At 37.9% G+C, this 19770-nt stretch overlaps 2 protein-coding genes across 6 annotated transcripts in view; one reads left to right on the forward strand and one right to left on the reverse strand.

Moving 5' to 3' along the window:
• LOC145999048 (uncharacterized) overlaps positions 1-469 on the reverse strand; it is a 36212-nt gene extending 35743 nt beyond the window's left edge. Inside the window, exon 1 of the mRNA XM_083135985.1 lies at positions 232-469. The gene's annotated coding sequence lies outside the window, so the exon portion shown is untranslated. The remainder of the gene's footprint in view (positions 1-231) is intronic.
• Positions 470-743: 274 nt separating this feature from the next.
• On the forward strand, positions 744-18446 carry LOC145999051 (uncharacterized). 5 transcript variants are annotated; one of them, XM_083135989.1, is made up of 5 exons: positions 744-882; positions 4580-4725; positions 7225-7357; positions 13761-13843; positions 15895-18446. In XM_083135989.1, exons 2-5 carry the CDS (start codon positions 4602-4604, stop codon positions 17496-17498), a joined length of 1944 nt encoding a protein of 647 aa, XP_082992115.1. In that variant the 5' UTR covers positions 744-882; positions 4580-4601; the 3' UTR covers positions 17499-18446. The 5 variants fall into 5 exon arrangements, with proteins under 5 accessions (XP_082992115.1, XP_082992118.1, XP_082992114.1 ...); XM_083135992.1 differs by lacking the exon at positions 744-882 and adding an exon at positions 1007-1065; XM_083135988.1 differs by lacking the exon at positions 744-882 and adding an exon at positions 1103-1306.
• The last annotated feature ends 1324 nt before the right edge of the window (positions 18447-19770 follow it).

The raw sequence follows: 19770 nt of genomic DNA on the forward strand, positions 1-19770 counted from the left end.
GCATTATTTCACCTTAGAAAATGTTCCGCATTCCAAAATAGTACCTTAGCAATGTAAAAAGTGCGAAATATATAATTTATAGGTGTCACCCCCATAGTGAACTAGTACCAAAAATGCATTTGTGCCATGATTAGTTTGGAATTAAACAATCAGATCTTGTGCCGCCTGTTTAAGACAAAGGAGCATGGGCATTAAAATAATTAGTTATACATATAAATGTAATTACTGTACCTATTATATATTTTCCTTGTAAATACCATCCCTCCTCTCTCGTCAATTATTTGACATGCAATGAGCAACAGTGCGTGAAATAACCTTTTTCATTTTATTTATTGTTTAACCATTTCCAGCTAGGTACTTGGGACAACACGGGGGGAAAAGGCTGTTTATACTACTTTCGGCTTTTCCTGAAACTTTATCATGTATTGTACATTTAACACTACGAAACATGCAACGAGACTCGAACTGTTTTGTCATAACAAACGCACCAGCAGTGCAGTTTTTCTAAATTTGTACCGCGGCAGAAGGCAACGATAAACAAACTATTACGTGCAATATAATCATATTTTTTGGCAAGACACTTCAATTCGACTTGCAGAATGACACATATAACTTATACAAACAATAAATGTAGCCAACCGTAAAAAAAAGATGTATTTATTTATTTTTTACAAGTCTGAACTCTCCTCGGTACAGGATGATTTGTAAGACGACAAAACACCAATAGATAAAAGAAAGGTAAAGTGCTCCCCTATGCTATGCACCACGCCATGAGGGGGTGTGGGGTTAGGGCCCCACACTTTCTTGATCACGGCTGAAGATAGGGGTGATGTGATCAGCACCAAGCCCCTGGCCACCTTTACCCCTCAGAGTTTTCTCCAGGTACCTACTTTATACAGCGCTGGGTGGGCGCCGGAGCCACTTGAAAAGGTGGAAAAATTCCCGGGTTTCTCGCATGAAAGTCAGACGCTTAGGGGATATATGATCTGTGGTCAGACGGGTCAGACGCCCTAAAAACACCAATACATAGTTGCCATAATGGAAAGCTGTATGCAACCTTGCACGGTACCTTGCACTTTTCATCGTTCTCAAGGACTTTTTTACACTTTTTTATTACTTTGTTTCAGATAAGGATTTTAAGGGAAATTTTCCTCGGGTGCAAATTGGCCATATCATAGAATAGTTAGGCCATATGGCCATATGTATGTACCCAAGCACACACACAAAAAAAATCATTCATGCAGTTCTCCCCTCTGTTTTCTCGTCATTTGTGTTGTTGGTATGCAGAGTTTTACCATAGCGAATAGTAAGGTTCCATGGCACAGATTACATATAGGTTCTATGGTTTGTGGTTGTTACAAACATGTTGTATGTGTTGTTTCGGTACTGTGTGTATTAAAACGAGATAATTAGCACATAATTATGTATGTAAACAATGTGATTTTTGTTTCAAGTTGCATGTACTTCACACTTGGTAGAGCATGTGTGATGTACACATTATAGAAAACAAAGTAGGCATGAAATGAAATGAAACAAGTATAGTCCATAGATTTTGTCGGGTATGCCGGTTTTGTGGTTTGAATGTCGCATATTCGATCCCACCAGGTGACAAAACAGGTTACCACAAAACATGTCATATCTCGGAAACTGTGTGGAGTATTGTGATGAGTTAGGTTTAGTTGGAGAGGAGAAGGATAGTCCTAACAGAAAATAACTGTCTTGCCATTCTTACCTGCTCTTAAGCTTTTTCGAATTGTTTTACGAACAAAATTTTAACTATGCTTGCCTAACCTAACCTAACCTTGCCGGTCCGTTGGGCTATCCGTGAATGGTCTGTGGAGCTACCCGTGAATTTTTACACGCGTCCGTGCCATTTTAACAACAGATTCGAGATTAGAAGGCTGCCAAATTTATTTAGTATACCAAATATTAACGTAATTAGAGACATTCTCTATATTCTTCATTCATACCTATTTTTCGTAGTTAAAAATATAACAGGTTTAAGTATTGGTTGCTTCACCATTTTTAAAATTTTCAATATTTTTGTTGTTCTGACTCCTATGCAGGGGTAGTTTAGAGTAGACATTGTTTTTCTAAAACTTGACTGGGTAACACTTTACTATACCAGAGACTGATTTCTTCAAATTTACAGGAGAAAGTACTTACGCATATCATTTTCTGTAGCGTTGTTGATGTTCGGGAATGTAGTTTTGATCCATTTTAATGCGAATGCATGTGGTTTTCTACGAAAATCTATTTCCGACGTGATATTGCTGCTGCCGCCATTTTCTTTCTGCACGAGAGCACAATACGCGCTATTGCTGCTGATACAAGATGACGTGTCGAGGATGCGTCATGAAGTTGTTGCCAGGTGTGGAAGATGCCGTGGAATTTGTAATTCAACACGGAATCTTGAAGAAAGAAGTGGAAGGTTAAAATTAAAAGAATTCCGTGTATTTTCTTTCATCGAGAAAAACCGATGTTGTCGGTATATGCTTAATTGAACGAAAGGAGTGCTAATGGAACCAAACAGGCCTAACCTAACCTAGTAGGCATACCTCATCCCCGTGATGGTTCGTGGGGCTATTGTGAATTTTTGGTCTTACGTCAATGGTTTTTGGGGCTACCCGTGGATGGTTTGTGGGAAATAAGGAACAACAGTAAGTACTCGTTAATGTAAGAAATATACATTATTTTCGTTAGAAATTCATTATTTCACCTGAAGAAATGTTCCGCAATGCAGAATAGTACGTTAGCAATGTAAAAAATTGCAAAATAAATCATTGATAGGTGTCTCCGGTATAGTAAAGTAGTACCCTTGACTGTTTTAAAATGGTGGCCATTTTTTGTTTCATGACTTCCAGGTATTTTTGGCCTTCGCAGATAGTTGCGATAATTATGATAACTCAGCTAAGAAAAATTATATAAAGCCGTGGTAAACAACATTGTTTTCAGTACCTTTCAAGCGTTATTTTATGTTCTGTGCCTTTTTTCACCATCTCTAATGAATATGGCTGAAATTTAAGGCCAAAATTGATATTCAATTTAGAACAAAAATCAAAGTTTAGGAATATTTTTAGTAGGGAAGTAATATAATATCAAAGCTATAATTTTTTTTTATATAAAACATATGCATCCAAAGTTTTGGCAAAAAATTTAATCTTTTGGTTTTTCTGTTTTATATTTGCTTCAGCCATTATACACTTTGTCTTCCAGGGTAAATGTTTCAAGTCATCTGGCCAACTTATTTTGTCTATTATTTCATCGTGATAATCAACATGCATAAAAAGTTCAGATGGTGTGAATCCGGTTGTTTCCGAATTTGAATTATTCAATAGATGAACGACAATAATCACATAATTAAACCAAAGTTTATGGTTATACTTACAAAACATTTTTTTTTTTTACTGTGTTGGTCCGATGAATCGTGGTTTTTACTACTCCACTGGGACGGGCATTTGCAGAGCCAACAGCACGAGCCTATGAACCCTTCCTGCATGGCGAGTGCTGTACAGGCAGGTGGGGGTGGGGGTTGTATGGTGTGGGGTTGCTTCTTTTGGCATGGACTGGGACCATTGGTGTGTATGGACCGCCATGTAACATCCGTTGTTTTTCGGGAGGTCTTAGGGGACCACTTACACTCCACAATGCAACACTTCTACCCACATGGGGACAGCATTTTCCAGGACGACAGTGCACAGTGACACTGAGTCGGGACTGTACTTGCTTGGTTGGAGCAACATTCCACAGAGATGCAGCATATGAATTGGCTCCCTAACTCCCCTGATCTTAATCCCATAGAGCATCTGTGGGATGTTGTGGAACGAGCTCTTCGAACAATGCATCCTGGATCGATATCAGTTGGCTCGTTATACCATCAAGAACATATGGTGTCAGATCCCCGTGGAGACTTATCAGCACCCCGTGGAATCCATGCCACGTCGTGCCCAGGCCGTCCGCTGAGCCAAATGTGGACCAACAAAGTGTTAGTAGGTGGTCGCAATTCAGTGAGTACTCAGTGTAAAATGGCTTATGTCCATGAGTGACATAATGCCTGCTCTTATGGTTACAAGCCCACAAGAAGTGCCTAAACATGATGGATGGCATGTCTTGAACTTTCAGCTGACGTAAATCTTGATCTAAGGTGAAAAAAAAGTTGATCAAAAACAGAATTCTTCACCTGCAGGATGATGAATAACCTCACGCTGCCCATGTCACTACAGAAACTATGCCAGAAGAAGATATTAACATCATTATTCTCTCTTTCAGTACAAACATTATTCTGATTAATTTACACTTTTAATAATCCTTAAGTAACTTTTAGAATTCCAGCAATTGTAACAATGTGGAGCAAGATATCTGATCTTGGCTCTGTCTTTCTATGCAAATGTTTTACAGGCACTAGTGAAATGCTGGGATAAGTGCATTGACATAGAAGAGAATTACATTAACAAATATCGTTTCAATTCCATTAAATGGGCTATCCTACTTCATACACCCAAAAGGCCTGGTTTAACTTGATTGCAACATTCCTTGAAAATCCTCGAGTGTAATGTCACTTTCTTTTCTTCTTTTGCAGTGAAGGAGGTTACTGATCCAAAATGGATGACATCTTCGACGAGTTGACAATTTTCTTTGCACCTGATGTCTACAGGACTCTGACTTCCTTAGAAAAATCAGTTTACCAGAATTCACTACATGATTACTGGCTTCAGGTTAATAGCGGTGAGTGAGAAGAAAAAAATGTTCAGTATGTCTTTACTCAGCACCATTGTGCAGTCATGTCACAACCTAACCCTTTCACTTCACAATAAAAGTTCCATATTCCCAGAAACACAAGGACCTTACATTACATTGGTGGCACCATCATTGCCTTGTAGTCAAGGGGTCCTAATTTTGATATCCAGTTGAGGCACATAGTTGCTGAGATCCCAGTTTAAACTATACATCCAGTCCTAATTAGCTTGTCTGTGCATAAGGTGGAGTTTAGGCAAAAACTCAAAGGCAATCCATGTTTATTCTTATCCTCTTGCTACAGAACTTGAGTGTCATAATTCTGAAATTAATTAGTACTATTAACAAAAATGGTAACAGTTCCGTATATCGGAAACACATTTCTTCATTTTTACAGACGAAACTACTTTCGGAAATGAGTCTCTGCAAGCTTTCCAACGTTCGTGGAGGTATTTTCTTTCATCGTGGAATATATTTGACTGGGAAATCAGGTATTTTTCAAGAGAAATATCTCACCAACGCACAATTGCCTTTGCTTTCGCTACGTGAACTGCATGCTACATACGTTTGATGACTTAAGCCCCTGTCAGTGTTTCCAACCCCTTTTTTTCACTGCTTTCCTAACCAAACCAAACCTAACCTAACCTTATTGGAAATGGTTCGTGGGGCTATCCGTCACTTACTGTACATAATGGTTTGTGAGGCTATCCGTGAATGGTTTGTGGGGTTATCCGTCAGATACCCATGCATAATGTACAATTTCCACTGGTGACAAACACGATAGTAGGTATTTTTCGGTGAAGAGGGTTGGAAACACTGCATAACCATAATGTGAGTCAAGATGTGGCCGCATTGTGTGTTAAGGAAGCGAAAAAAGGAATCAAAAAATCACTCTGTATGTGAGAAATTGTGTTTGTTTTCATGTAAAAAGCATAATGGCACCTTGAACTATGTTCCGCAATATACAATTTGTAAGTACGAACCATGCGAAACACAAAATATCCAATTTTAACGTGTTTTCGATATATGGAACTGTTACCACAAAAACTATTGTCAGGGCACCATTCTTTTTTTTTTTTTTAAAGCCTGAGGTTACTACCCAGGCAGGGGCCAGGGGGGGCTGAGCCCCCCCTGACAAGGTCACCAGTCCCCCCCTGGCACTTCCGCGAGCTCCCTTGACATTAGGTAAAACTATTTTGTATTCCAATTTGTTTGAGGTGAACAGTGAAAATGTAGATAGAATATATTATTTTGTTCACAACTTCGTTCATCTTGTTTATGAGCAGAAGTCTAAGCAGCGGAAAGTGTAGAAGATTCTCTAGACTTTAGAAAGTTCTTTCATAGGGAGCCTCCTTTATCTGTACCTTCCCTGCCCCTGTTGCAGCCTCTTGTTTGACAGAAATCTGTGACTTTGATGTCATTATCCACATTCCTTCTGCATCTGCGTCAAATGTGAACAGATCCCAAGTTTTAATGCTTTGGCCGGGTGTGGAATGTAGGGTAGGCACTATGATTGAAGTGAATATTGTACATTTTAAAATGTATGATATAAATATCTGTATTATCAAAACTAGTATGGAGTTTGTATTAAGGGATGGTGTCAGTAGCAGTCATTAGAACTTCAAGAGATATAAAAAAACTAGTATTTGTACATGATATTTCTAAATGTTATATTTTAAATTAACTTAATGACCCTCGACACAGATAATTTACCTTCATTTAATACTATTAAACTTTTGAAAAATGGACTTGCCCCCCCCCCCCGATATCTCGTGAGCCCCCCCCCCCTGGAGGTCGGTTCTAGCTACGTGCCTGTTACTACCACAATACTATCATTTAATTCATCCATTATAATAACTTTCAGTTAACAATCAGTGTTTTTTGATGATATCACAAATATGTAGAAGTCCCTAAGCAAACATTTAAACATTGTTACATAAACTCAGTTCACATGTTATTTGGCCCGACCCTGTGGCCGAGTGGTTAGCACATCGCGCTGCGACGCCAAGGGTCCCAGGTTCGAATCCTGGTCGGGCTTGGTTGTTTGTGAATGTCCATTCATCATTTCATCACTCATCCCCATCTTCGCAAATTAGCCAAGAGGCACAACACGCGAAGTAAAATAAACTAAATCAATCAATCACATGTTATTTGATTTGATTTGTGTCGCTTCTTAGACACTTTTGGCTATGGCGATGATGAGGAAGATTGATGATGTGATGATATTTGTGAAGAGTCACTCACAGAGAACACCCATGCCCAGGTTGGAATTCGAACCCAGAACCTCTGGCATCGTACCATGCTGTTCTAACCACTCTGGCACAGAGGTAGGCAACATGTTATTTGACAGCAATGGACTTGTCTCAGCATGTACTTTCGATTCTCTTCTCATTGAAGTATGTAGTTTTTTAACATATTTTTATTTTGTTTTTACCTTGATTACCAATTGCGTTCATTTTTTATTTCATGTTTTTACCTCTTCGTTTTCAGGTTTGGAACCTCAAATACCTAAATTCATGACAATACTTCAACTTCCTAGGACAGATAATGGAGAGAGTAACGAGGGACAGTGTGAGGAGTACATATATAAAATCCCCAATACTTTGGAACCAGCTACAAGAGGGTAAATGTTTGTTTCATTACATTTCAGTTTAATATCAGGATTTCTGGAAATGTTGGACATGTGACTTTCAGAGTCCATCCTAAGTATCAATTTCTTTTAAAGGCATGGGGGAGGGTTTCTGCAAGGACTGTTGCCAACTTAGCTCTTTTAGAGCCAGATCTGCCTCTTTCGTGCACTCATTTGACTGTGAACTGGGGGGCTCACAATGGTGCCATCACTGGCTCCGGCTCACATAGACCAATTTTTGCCATAAATATACATTTTGTACGTGATGTTGTTATATTGGCTGCATCACCCGACACCCTCTTCCCTCCCCAGCTACTTTTTATAGTACCATGGCTGACATGTAGATGACATAATATTGTTATCCAGAAATACTTTATTTTCGATTTTATGCGACCATCGGTGGATTATTGAGATGGGTGATGCCACCAGATTTAGACAGTCAAGACTAAGAATAAACTGTCATCACTTTGAAGTTAACAGGAATAACAGCACCTCTCCCTCTTTGAAGTTAACAGGAATAACAGCACCTCTCCCCCTTTGAAGTTAACAGGAATAATAGCACCTCTCCCCCTTTGAAGTTAACAGGAATAACAGCACCTCTCCCCCTTTGAAGTTAACAGGAATAACAGCACCTCTCGCCCCTTTGGTGTTAACAGGAATAACCACCTCTCCCACCTTTGAAGTTAACAGAAATAACAGCACCTCTCCCCCTTTTTGAAGTTAACAGGAATAACAGCACCTCTCCCCCTTTGAAGCTAACAGGAATAACAGCACCTCTCCCCCTTTGAAGTTAAAAGGAATAACAGCACCTCTCCCCCTTTGAAGTTAAAAGGAATAACAGCACCTCTCCCCCTTTGAAGTTAACAGGAATAACAGCACCTCTCCTCCTTTGAAGTTAACAGGAATAACAGCACCTCTCCCCCTTTGAAGTTAATAGGAATAACAGCACCTCTCCCCCCTTTGAAGTTAACATGAATAACAGCACCTCTCCCCTTTGAAGTTAACAGGAATAACAGCACCTCTCCCCCTTTGAAGTTAACAGGAATAACAGCACCTCCCCCCTTTGAAGTTAACAGGAATAACAACACCTCGCCCCCTTTGAAGTTAACAGGAATAACAGCACCTCTCCCCCTTTGAAGTTAACAGGAATAACAGCACCTCTCCCCCTTTGAAGTTAACAGGAATAACAGCACCTCTCCCCCTTTGAAGTTAACAGGAATAACAGCACCTATCCCCCTTTGAGTTAACAGGAATAACAGCACCTCTCCCCCTTTGAAGTTAACAGGAATAACAGCACCTCTCCCCCCCTTGAAGTTAACAGGAATAACAGCACCTCTCCCCCGTTTGAAGTCAACAGAAATAACAGCACCTCTCCCCCCACCCCATAGACACCTAACATTACCATAGGAGGCACTTTATCAAGCCTTCGAAAATCTAGCTCCTTGAAAGTCAAAGGTGAAATTTAGCTCTTTTATGTGCATCAGGCAACACTGCTGCAGAGAGTAGTTGTGCACTGGAGAAATACATTACACTTATGGTAGTATTATTTTATTTGTTCTCTTGGGAATGTCAAACTTCCGATTGTGTAAAAAAAGATGTGTACTGTAATGACTGCCTACCGGTAGAACTTGGTAGCCACCATGGAGGCAAAAGTGCCTCCGGAAACCAGTTGGGCAACAAACAAAAGAAATGAATTTTCAGTATTTACTTGTTTTATCCTAGGCTAGCTATACAACCTCAACTGGCTCCTTGTAACACACACATATGTAAATGAAATTTAATATGAGCAGGTAAATCGAGATGCAAACACAATGATTACCTTCATAATTTTCATTCATATAGTTTGGCTATCTGATACAAGAATAAAGAAACAAGAATAAATATCTGAAACAAAACCTGATACAAGAATAAAGAACTATAAACATATTTATAAATTTACATACACTGTCATGAGCAAAATTAGAAGTGAAGAATTAAAATATTTGGCCAATTACATAAGTGCATGCAGTACGCGTGCTACACTACTGTTTTGCACATTACTTTGTCTGCCGATGCACATTAGAGAAAATAAAATACACAGCACACTCTTGAGTTCATCATTGGGGCCCAGTCTTCCGAAATGGTCTTGTGAGAAATGGAGGGGAAAGGGGGGGGGGGGTGGATGAAATAATTGAAGTCCTCCAGTCACCTGCCGTTTAACAGCTAGAACCACTGGTGGGTTCCTTGGTTTTTCCGGTTCAGTTCATCAAGTTCGATCACTGTCTATTTGTTCCGCAGGCACCTTAACGTTGAACTTGGCGCCACCGAATTAATCGTACCAGACTGTGTTTTAGCACTTGCCCGTTCACATGCTTGGGCCGCAACAATCAGCACTGCACACATACACGTACAGAAAGAACTTCTCGTGAGCGACCACTTTACCTCCTTACTTCTTCACTGTTTCAACTTAGACTGTCTGTCCCAGGACTCTTCACACTCCTGGAAACACTATTTTACAACTATTATGCTCCCCTGACAAATCAGGAGCTTGCACTTTCTCCTTTATGCACTATGGACAAGGTGAGAGTGTGACCTCGCAAATTTACAACGTTATACATTTCACTCTTGTATGAAAGTGGGCAGAAACATGCCTAGGATCGAAATTTATGTTGGTAAAATGTTTTCTTTGGAACTTAATTCTGAAGTTCACATGCAAGGTATGTTTTCGAAATGGCGACAGGCTTGTAAATAGCATTCAAGTGAAAATATATGGTCGCACAGATGGACCGAGAAAAGGCTTGACGTAAGAATGTATGAAAATATGGTACGACTCGACAATTCGACCCCCCCTAGAATGGAGGGTGTGGAGCCATCTAAGATGGAAGAAAATCTCTAGATTTGGAAAGCTGAAAGAGGAAAAGACAAAGTGATACATTTACTTACTTCTATCGGTGAAATTTTGATATGCCTGGCAACACTGACGTCCAGCTGCTAATTTTGTTGAAGAGACCTAGCTCTATTGTTAGACCTTCCAGCTTTCTAGACTGGCTGCTGCATTCTGTCCCTCGGCCATGAAAGTCGCATGATAATAAATTCACGTAACTGTGTGAAGGGGGTGGTCAAAAATAGGGGTAGTGTCCCTGAGAGTTCCCACAACCCACGCTAACTTTCGAAAATAAGTGAAAAGAGTAATAAAAAGCACTTGGGGTAGAGAGCTTGCTCAAGATTTTGTCACCAGTTGGAAAAGTCTAAATGTCCATTTGATTTGACGTAACTTGAAGTTGCCTTTCCATAAGGAATATATCGGCTCCTGTAAAAACTTATTCATCATATTTTTCACAGATTCTATCTGACTTAATAATCAACTTAAAAAACTGCTTTCACTTCTAACATTGGGAGAAAATTCATGCTCTCTTTTGCCTCTATCACCAGGTAGCAGTTCACATTTTGACGTTATTGAAATAAGTGTCCGCCTGGTGTGAAACTGTCCCTCATAGCCTTAAGGCATTTGCTTTAGAAATGAACCCTCTGGTTGTAATTGCCTTCAAACTTAGGAAGTCTGATGAAATCACACTTTTGGTGTAGATTAACTTTGCTTTGGTCAAGGCTATCAAGTGTTTTGAGGGAGGTGCAAAAATAACTTTTTGTCAAGGGAAGTGGTCCATCTCACCGTTATCCCTCCATCTTCATCTTGGCCTTCGTACAGATCTCTTAGCATCAGGTTTCCCAACAAGAATCCTGTAAACTCCTCTTTCCTCTCCCATTCGTGCCACATGGCCTGCCCACCTAAATCTTCTAGATTTAATCATTCTACTAATATCTGGACATGAATACAAATTATGTAGTTCTAAATTATGTAACTTTCTCCACTCACCTGTCTCCTCATCCCTTTTAGGTCCAAATATTTTCCTAAGGATCTTATTTTCAAATACTCTCAATTTATGTTCCTCTTTCAATGTAAGGGACCAAGTTTCTCATCCATATAATATTACAGGCAAAATTACTGTTTTGTATATTTTAACTTTTAGTTTCTTAGATATTAAACGAGAAGACAAAAGTTTATGATGATAAAAGTAACATGCATTTCCTGAATTGAGCCTGCTTTTTATTTTCTCTTTAATATCATTTTGATTTGTTAGTATTACTCGTAAGTACTTGAATTTGAAAACTGGTTGAAACGAGTTGTTATCAATAATTAGATTTTGATTATTACCTAACACTTGGTTTCGGCCTGTAAGCATATATTTAGTTTTCTCTTTGCTAACTTCCAAACCTATCTCTTTAGCTGCTTTGAAAAATATTTTAGCATTATTCTTAATTGTATTTATATCATCCCCCAGTAAGTCTACATCATCTGCATATGGTAAGAACTGAGTCACACTGTTTAATTTTAGTCCTTCGTTAGTTTCTTTTACCTTTACCTTCCTAACAGCGTATTCTAAGGCAAAATTAAAGAGCATCATTGAGATGGACCTAAAGGAAATCGGTAGGGATGGAAAAGAGTATATAGATCTTGCTCAGGATAGGGACAGATGGAAGTTCTGTGTTGCTGCAGCCATGAACATTCGGGTTTAAGAAGGCTAGAGAGTTAGTTAGTTAGTTTTAAAGGGAAGTGGAATATTCATTTTAGGAGAGAGTACAATTAAAATTACTATTAGTATTACCAGAGCTACATATTTATGGTGAATAAAACATCAAGATTTGGGTACAAAAACTGGCCAAATTTCATCAAAAGTGGTATAAAAGATGGCATGTCAGTGTTAAAATGGTGAGTAAAGACATAAATTTGATTTTGAAACTACATTTATTACACAAAAGAAACATTTACCTTCTAATAGAATATTTATGTATTTATCAGAGTAATTAGTTTATTCCTGTGTAAAGGAGTCCATTTTTGCTTCTCAAATATTTGCAGCAGATCAATTTAGTATTAGATCAATTTTTCGTGATTTGCACAGCCCACAGGATAATTCAGACTCCAAAAGGTGCCACATCGGTAAATAAACTCTGATTTTCATGTTTAAGAGTTTGTTTTGCACTTTGCAGTTCATTTCGTGACAAAACATGGTAAAAAAATGCAGCTCTCACCTTTCAAAAACATGAAAAATAACATTACAGTGTGTTATTTCACATTTCGTGTTTTCATCACAAATGACATATGCATGCCTCGAACTATTACAAACAATAACATGAAATTATTACAATATATATTTTTGGTTATTAGGCATTTTTTAGAGATAGTGTGTGTCTTTGTTTTCTTCTTTCTTCCTTCCTTTTTGTTTGTTTTATAATGTGCTTTATAATTATTGTTTTAGCATATATATGGCAATTTTTATAATTCTTAGGTCATTAATGTCCAAGCCCTACTTGTGATTGTAAAATTTGAAATTGAGGGGGACAGTTTCCCCTATTTCGAGATGTCCTTTACTTTGGTGTAATTGTGATAGTACATTTACAGTGTGTGTCAAAAGTCACCCAACTCTAACTTTGTTTACCTACAACATAAAAACTGTCAAACATATTTACACTTTGATTTCTGCATTATGAAGCTTCATCCATTGGGATATTTTCATTTTTTTTTCAATTTCCAGTTTGTTACATGAAAAAGTTCTAGTAATTAATTAATTAATCTTTTTTTGTGCCAAAATTCCAGTTTTGAATGAGATTATTGCAGGGTCCATGAGTTGAAGCTTTGTTAAAAGTACCATATTATTGTGTGGCTTGTGACCTATAGGAATCATGTTCAGTGGATTTCAGAATTGTAGTTTTTATGGGTGAAATGAAATAAATAGCATTTTATGTATGTATAATCTTACTTGGCAACCTTGACAACCTTTGAATATTGTCCACATATGCAGGCAACACGTCTAAATATTGATCATAAAACTTGTATTTTTACAAAAGTTCTTTTCAAAAAGGTGCAAGACATGAAATAAATAAACAAGAATTTGGAGCCCTGGGTGTACTTCTGAAAGATTCTTTCCTTGCTAGAAGACACCTTTTTTCCAATTTCCAGTTGAGATATCATTTTAAAAAAACAAAGTTGGAAGATACTCAAGCTGAAAACGTGCAGGCTACTGTATGTATGGTGTTCAAATATATGTTTTCTATGAACATGCTAAACTATTGTGCTCAGTATTTTAAAGGTTTTATTCATTTGTTAAGAATTTCTGTCACATCTAAAGAAAAGTATATAAACTGTAAAGTATAAAATAAGAACATAAATTGTAAAATATTGTAATGTGAGGGAAAGAGCATCAACCTGACATGGCAACAGTGCGTGTGGCCTTGAGGCTTGCCATTTCATCCCCCTCGGTGTAGTAATAATTGTCAATCAGCATAGTCTTTGAAGATATATTTCTAACGACATGAGTAGCATAATTACTTTGAAGTTATTTTTTATGTTCTTTCTTTTCAGATCCATTGCAAACAGATTGTCATTGTTGGATGCCAATAGCGAAAATAGTACAGATGTCGAAACTTGTAGTAGCATTTCTGCTGGTAAGTATGTCCTAACAGATTTCAAATGAATAAGGCTGACGTGTGGTGAGCACGACGAACCCCCAGTAGTTGTTGTAGGTTTTCATGACCAGGTTACCCTACTCATTTGTAGCTTCCCAATTTCCTCACAATGGTCCCATACACAGTCCGAAACCTCAGAAGTAAAGTTGTTACGCTTCCCCTAGGAGACTTGAAGCTCCATGCATCCCATAGCCCAAACCCCCACAGGGTGCAATTGCTAAATTTAGTAGAAGTAAGAAATCTCCCAAGAGTAATATGTGATTACTCTCACACATATATACAATGTGTTTAAAAAAATTGATATAATTACAGATGTAAATATCTCAGAAACTACATATTCAAGGTAAAGGAAACTGCACAGGTGTAATGCTAAACTCAATGAGATTTATGCATAAAAATTTGAATAAGAAATTCAAAGGTACGTGGATGTCACAAATAATTGTTCACGAGTGTTCAAGATGCACACCCACCTCCTGTGACACGGCACACAGCAAGTGGGCAGAGTGAAGCAGTACACGCTGCTGCAAAGGCTGGTAAGTGCAGTCTCCCCCCTCCTCCATGCAATCCTGTTCCCTCTCACGTGTTCATTGGTTTGAGCCATCTCGCATCAAGCCTTGTTCGACTGCGTTCGAGCATACTTTAACTCACCAAATGCATTTTTTTTTTTAATGTGAATGACATTTCTATACGTGTAAAGACAAAAACATACCACGTTACATATTGACTTTTGAGCTGTTTCTACACATACTGTTAAATTTTTAGATCATTTGCACGAGAATTGGTAACTTTATTAGATTACGAAATGATATCAAATTTATTGAAACATCCGGTATGTTGCAGAAAAGCCATATGACTTTTTTTATTATTATTTTTGAGCTGGCGAGTAGAACATTCTCATTTTTTTTTTCAATTCACCCCTCCTGCGTTTTCTAACAGTGATAACTACAATTGATAGCTATAAAAATAATCAAGCACTGATATAAGTAACCACTGATTTAATAATCATTAATCTCTACTTTACTCTTGTGACCATGAGAGACACATTTTAATTTAAATCATAAAATTTCCTACTTGAATACTTTAGAGTTTAAGCGCTTTCATTACTCGGATGGATAGATATAATTGATTCAAGTTGTATAATGTTCAAGTAGTATATTTTATGATGTAGGTTAAAAATTGTCGCTGATCATCAAGAAAATAATTGGACGTGGCAGTAACCAACTTGCATACCTTTCCAAAAAAAATATTTTTCCTATTTTTTTTTTAATATTATGTTGTAGGGACATTCCAGCATTACATGTGTGACATTTATACATAAAATGTAAGGGCCTCCCCGATCACGTAGTAGTAGTAGTGTTGTTGTCTTTTAATAAAGAGTCCCAGGTTCGATACCCAGTGGAGGCACATAGTGGTTCGGATCCCACTTTAAACTGTAGGTCCAGTCCCAATTAGCCTATCTGTGCATAAAAGTGGACTTAAAATAAAACTCAAACTCATAAAATGTAAGGTTCTAGACATTTGATTGTAATACCTAATATTCATAATGAACTGATTTTATAGAATTATGAAGTATTTTCTGGTGTCTGCTAACAAATAAAAAAAATAAAAAGAACTTGGGTATGATGACAGCCTGAATGCATGAAAAGCATTAATGAAAATTTGTCACATGTGTCATTCTTTAAAAATGTAACAAAATTTGACTTCATTTGTCTGTGAATCATAAAGGCTACACATGCTAAATAATTTTTGTTGGTGAAATATGCAAATTATGTGCATTCACTAATATTTAAACTTTAATTCAATTAAAAACAATAATAATTTCCAGATTGATTCATTTTGTTTTTTACATGGAGTAGGACTACTTCTCATGGAATGCCCCTGTAGCATTTTTAAGTTCGAATTTGTGTGTCCCTAACCTTCATAACAACTGTATATTTTTACAAAAATCAATCTTGATAGGAATTTATTTATTATTGTGTTGAAGATTTCATTATAAAACATGTTACAAATGTTATTATTTGCTATTTCAGATTGCATGAACTATGGGCCAAGGCCAACCCATGTCTGTAGAATTTGTGGAGATCAGTTTGCAAAGGAACGCGTGTTCATCAGGCATATGTTGCTTCATAGTGCTGAGAGGCATCTGAATATCCATTCAAACTGCCAGCAGTGCTTTGCAAGCACCATTGAAAGCAAGGATTCTGCAGAATGTTACATATGTGGCCAAACATTTGTAGATACTTTTTTTTTGATAAACCACAGAAGAGTTCACATTGAAAGCACAGAATTGTTCGAAAGGAAGAAGAATTATGAGTGTTTCATGTGTGGTTCAGCTTGGAATGACAAGGGAAAGTTTATCCAGCACTGCAAGACCCACGATTCCGTGAATGTGTTTACTTGTGATACATGCAACGCTAAGTTCACCAAGAAGGCTGTTCTTGTGCGACACATGAAGGTTCACATGCAATTTGAGTCTTTCGCGTGCATGATATGCAGGCGTGTGTTCAAGCAGAAGAGCAATCTTGAGAGACATCTGCAGGGCCACTTAAACATAAAACCGTATACGTGTTATCTGTGCAATAAGAAATGTAGTCAGAAATCAAACTTGGAGACGCACATCAAGAATCATTCCTGCTTCAAGCTTCTCGAGTCGAAATGCAAGGAATGTTGCAAGCCAATAAAAAGCGTAACAGATTACGTGAAACATAGCAAACTCCATCTGCAAGAAAAGGTTTTTCAGTGTAACGTGTGCAAGAAGGACTTCTCGGACCAAGAAACTCTTGTGCTTCACTACAAGGTGCACTCTGTGAACAAAATGTTCAAGTGCTCCCACTGCAATAAAGCATTTTCTGAGAAGAAAAATCTGAAACAACATATAAGGATTCACAATGAGAGGCAGCTCTTCACGTGTTCACATTGTAAGAAGAATTTCTCCTACAAAGATAATCTCATGAGGCACATCAAGAACGTGCATGTCGACAAGATCTTCCAGTGTGATGTGTGTTCCAAAAAACTGAGTTCTGAAGAGAAGCTTATGGAGCACAAGAAAGCCCACACATCAGGGAAACCATACCTATGTGAAGTATGCAAGATGCCTTTTCTGTCAGCATCTGTGCGTAATTTGCATCAGAAATTGCACTGTTCAGAAGACGCTTACACCTGCGACATATGCAACAGACAGTGCAAAAGTGTAGGTAAGATGAGAGAGCACATGCTTGTACACTTCCCTGACACTTACTTTAAATGTGATACTTGCGGGAAAGAATTCAAGAAAATGTCTGATCTATCAAGACACATTCTGAGCCATAGCAGAACCAAACCTTATAAGTGCAGCATGTGTAGCAAAACTTTCTCCCAGTCAGGACACTTGCAACGTCATCGGAAGATACACAGTGGTGTGAAATTTTATCACTGTAACACTTGCAAGAAGCCATTTAATCAGATGTCCAACTTGAAAAGACACATGCAAATGCACGAGAACGACAAGCCGTACTTTTGTGAAATATGTAATAAGAAATACCGCAGGCTAGGTTACGCCAGGAAGCATAATTGTGTAAATGAATCAGATGCGAAGCAAAATAAATTTGAAGTTGGTGAGGTGCCCTGTCTTCAAGAAGTGATGGATGAACAGTGACAGGAGATTCGTTAAAATTAATAATGCTTCTGGTGCATATATTTCATTTTGTGGTGTGGATACTTTTAAGACTGATAGTATGCATCAGAACAATCAAAAAATGTCTAGTACACAAATATTCGTATGACAGAGTGTCTACTCACTGGGAATTCTGAGTGATTTTTTGGTTCCAGGAATTCTGTGCAGATTTTTCACCGTAGACATGAAAAATTGCAACTTTTATTAATCGAAATCCCATTGAATATAGAACATATTTATAAATACCATGAGGAAAGTTTTTCACAGTTTAGCAATTATTTTTATCGAAGAAGGAAAAGAAAGTTGCGTGGAAAATAAAACATAATTCTCTCAATTTGTTTACTTTGTCAGTGTCTTTTGCAGAACAATTTATCTGACAGTCGGAAGATTATTACAAGACTTTTTTAGTTAAATTTGAGTTTGAAATTCTTATTCAATTTCATAGATATGTATATCCCGTAACGTTTGTGACTTACACATGTAGACAGTGGCGGTGATTGGGTTCCAAAACTAGGGGGGTAAGGTGCCAAAATGGGGAGGGGGCAAAGGCAGTTTACCATCCCTCTTAGCTAAGGTTTAGCATAGTGTGGGGCAAAAGTGATAAAAAGTAGGGGGGAACTGCCCCCCTCTAATTGCCACCACTGCATGTAGATGTATTTTGAGTCTGAGTATGTGAAATGTTCAATGTAAACTCCGCACCGCAAAATTAAATATTTTAAATATATACAGAGTGAACCAAAAGTATGTGGACAGTAGTGGAACAGGGTTTGTGTTAAGGTTATACTATAACAGTAGTGTTCATTATAACTATGGTGTTTGTGTCTGCAAATGTTGGAACCGTTAGAAGAAGAAAATGGGTTGAAACATTTGGTACTCAAGCCCCAAAGAGACAAACCATTTACCAAAAATGTTGTTATTCCTGTATACAGGGTGTTGCAAAATACCTGTTACAACACTTGGGAGGTGATTCAACAAGTAAAAACAAGGAAAAAATGTTGAAATCAGCACCATTTTCGAGTGAAAGGCATGCGAAAATTGCTGCACACCAAGTTTAGAACACAATAACTCAAGAAGGAAGAAAGATATCAATATCGGATTAAAAGAATACAAAGGAAGTCATGCCTGATGAATACAATGGTGCAGCAATTGAGGCCCAGTGTAAATTGTGCAAGGGGACTCTCAAAGATAGTGGGGAATCCCCTTATGCAAAATACAGGAAATACTACTACTTTCTGCAAAGTTCTCGACGGCTTCGTTCACTTCCTCTTCCATCAACAAAAACCAAGGGTAGGCATTGAGTGCATGCTGGATGATATTCAATGGAGCTTTTCGCCATAGGTGGTGGGGAGGTAGGTTTCGCTTGACAGATTCCTTGTCTTTCTTCATGGTAGGCAGGTGCGTTGTGACATCGAGTGAGTCATGATCGGAGGTTAGAAGATTTTTTCCTGGAGTTACCTGCATATCAGGCAAGGTTGCCAGTACATAGTCAAGGTTGCTGTCACCATGTGTTTTATGCATATTGAAGTGGTTTAACCCAATTCTGTGAATGAACGTATCAATAAACCACTGATCATTTTGGCAGCTTATAGTTCCCGTATTTGGGCTTTCCCAATTGATGGATAGGTTGAAATCACCAAATAACATAATATCACCACTTGTCATTGCAGCGTAATCTGACGGCATAGCATCATGTTCGCATGAATTTCCTATTTCCCGAATGTGGGACGGTGTCCCAGCAGTAGTCGGACATGTGGACATACATCATCATTTTTTACTGGCTACATTCCGATCTCAACATTATGTAGATAATAGTAGTAAATTTCCTGTATTTTACATCAGGGGATTGCCCACTTTCTTTGAGAGTCCCCTTGTGCAATTTACACTGGGCCTCAATTGCTGCACCATTGTATTCGTCAGGCACGACTTTCTTTGTATTCTTTTAATCCGACATTGATATCTTTCTTCCTTCTTGATTTATTGTGCTTTAAACATGGTGTGCGGCGATTTTCACACACCTGTCACTCGAAAGACATTCGACATTTTTTCACATGGCTTTTTTTTTTTTTTTGTGTGTGTTTACTTGTCGAATCACCTCCCAAGCATTGTAACAGGTATTTTGCAACAGCCTGTATACATTTAATTGAATTCAATTGGAATCACACAAACCCTTTATATTTTTAATATATTTGTGAGTGTATGTGGTGAGAGAATGTAATATGTAAGGTTGAAATAGAGAAAAAAAACCTGCTTGTAT

Source organism: Lepisma saccharinum, chromosome 14, assembly GCF_977018435.1.
Source record: "Lepisma saccharinum chromosome 14, izLepSacc3.1, whole genome shotgun sequence".
Classification (NCBI taxonomy): domain Eukaryota; kingdom Metazoa; phylum Arthropoda; class Insecta; order Zygentoma; family Lepismatidae; genus Lepisma; species Lepisma saccharinum.

Coding starts and splice junctions, on each gene's coding strand:
- LOC145999051 (XM_083135989.1), top strand. CDS start 4,602: ATGGATGACATCTTCGACGAGTTGACAATTTTCTTTGCACCTGATGTC. Junction 4,726..7,224: donor CTGGCTTCAGGTTAATAGCG/GTGAGTGAGAAG, acceptor CTTCGTTTTCAG/GTTTGGAACCTCAAATACCT. Junction 13,844..15,894: donor TTGTAGTAGCATTTCTGCTG/GTAAGTATGTCC, acceptor TTGCTATTTCAG/ATTGCATGAACTATGGGCCA.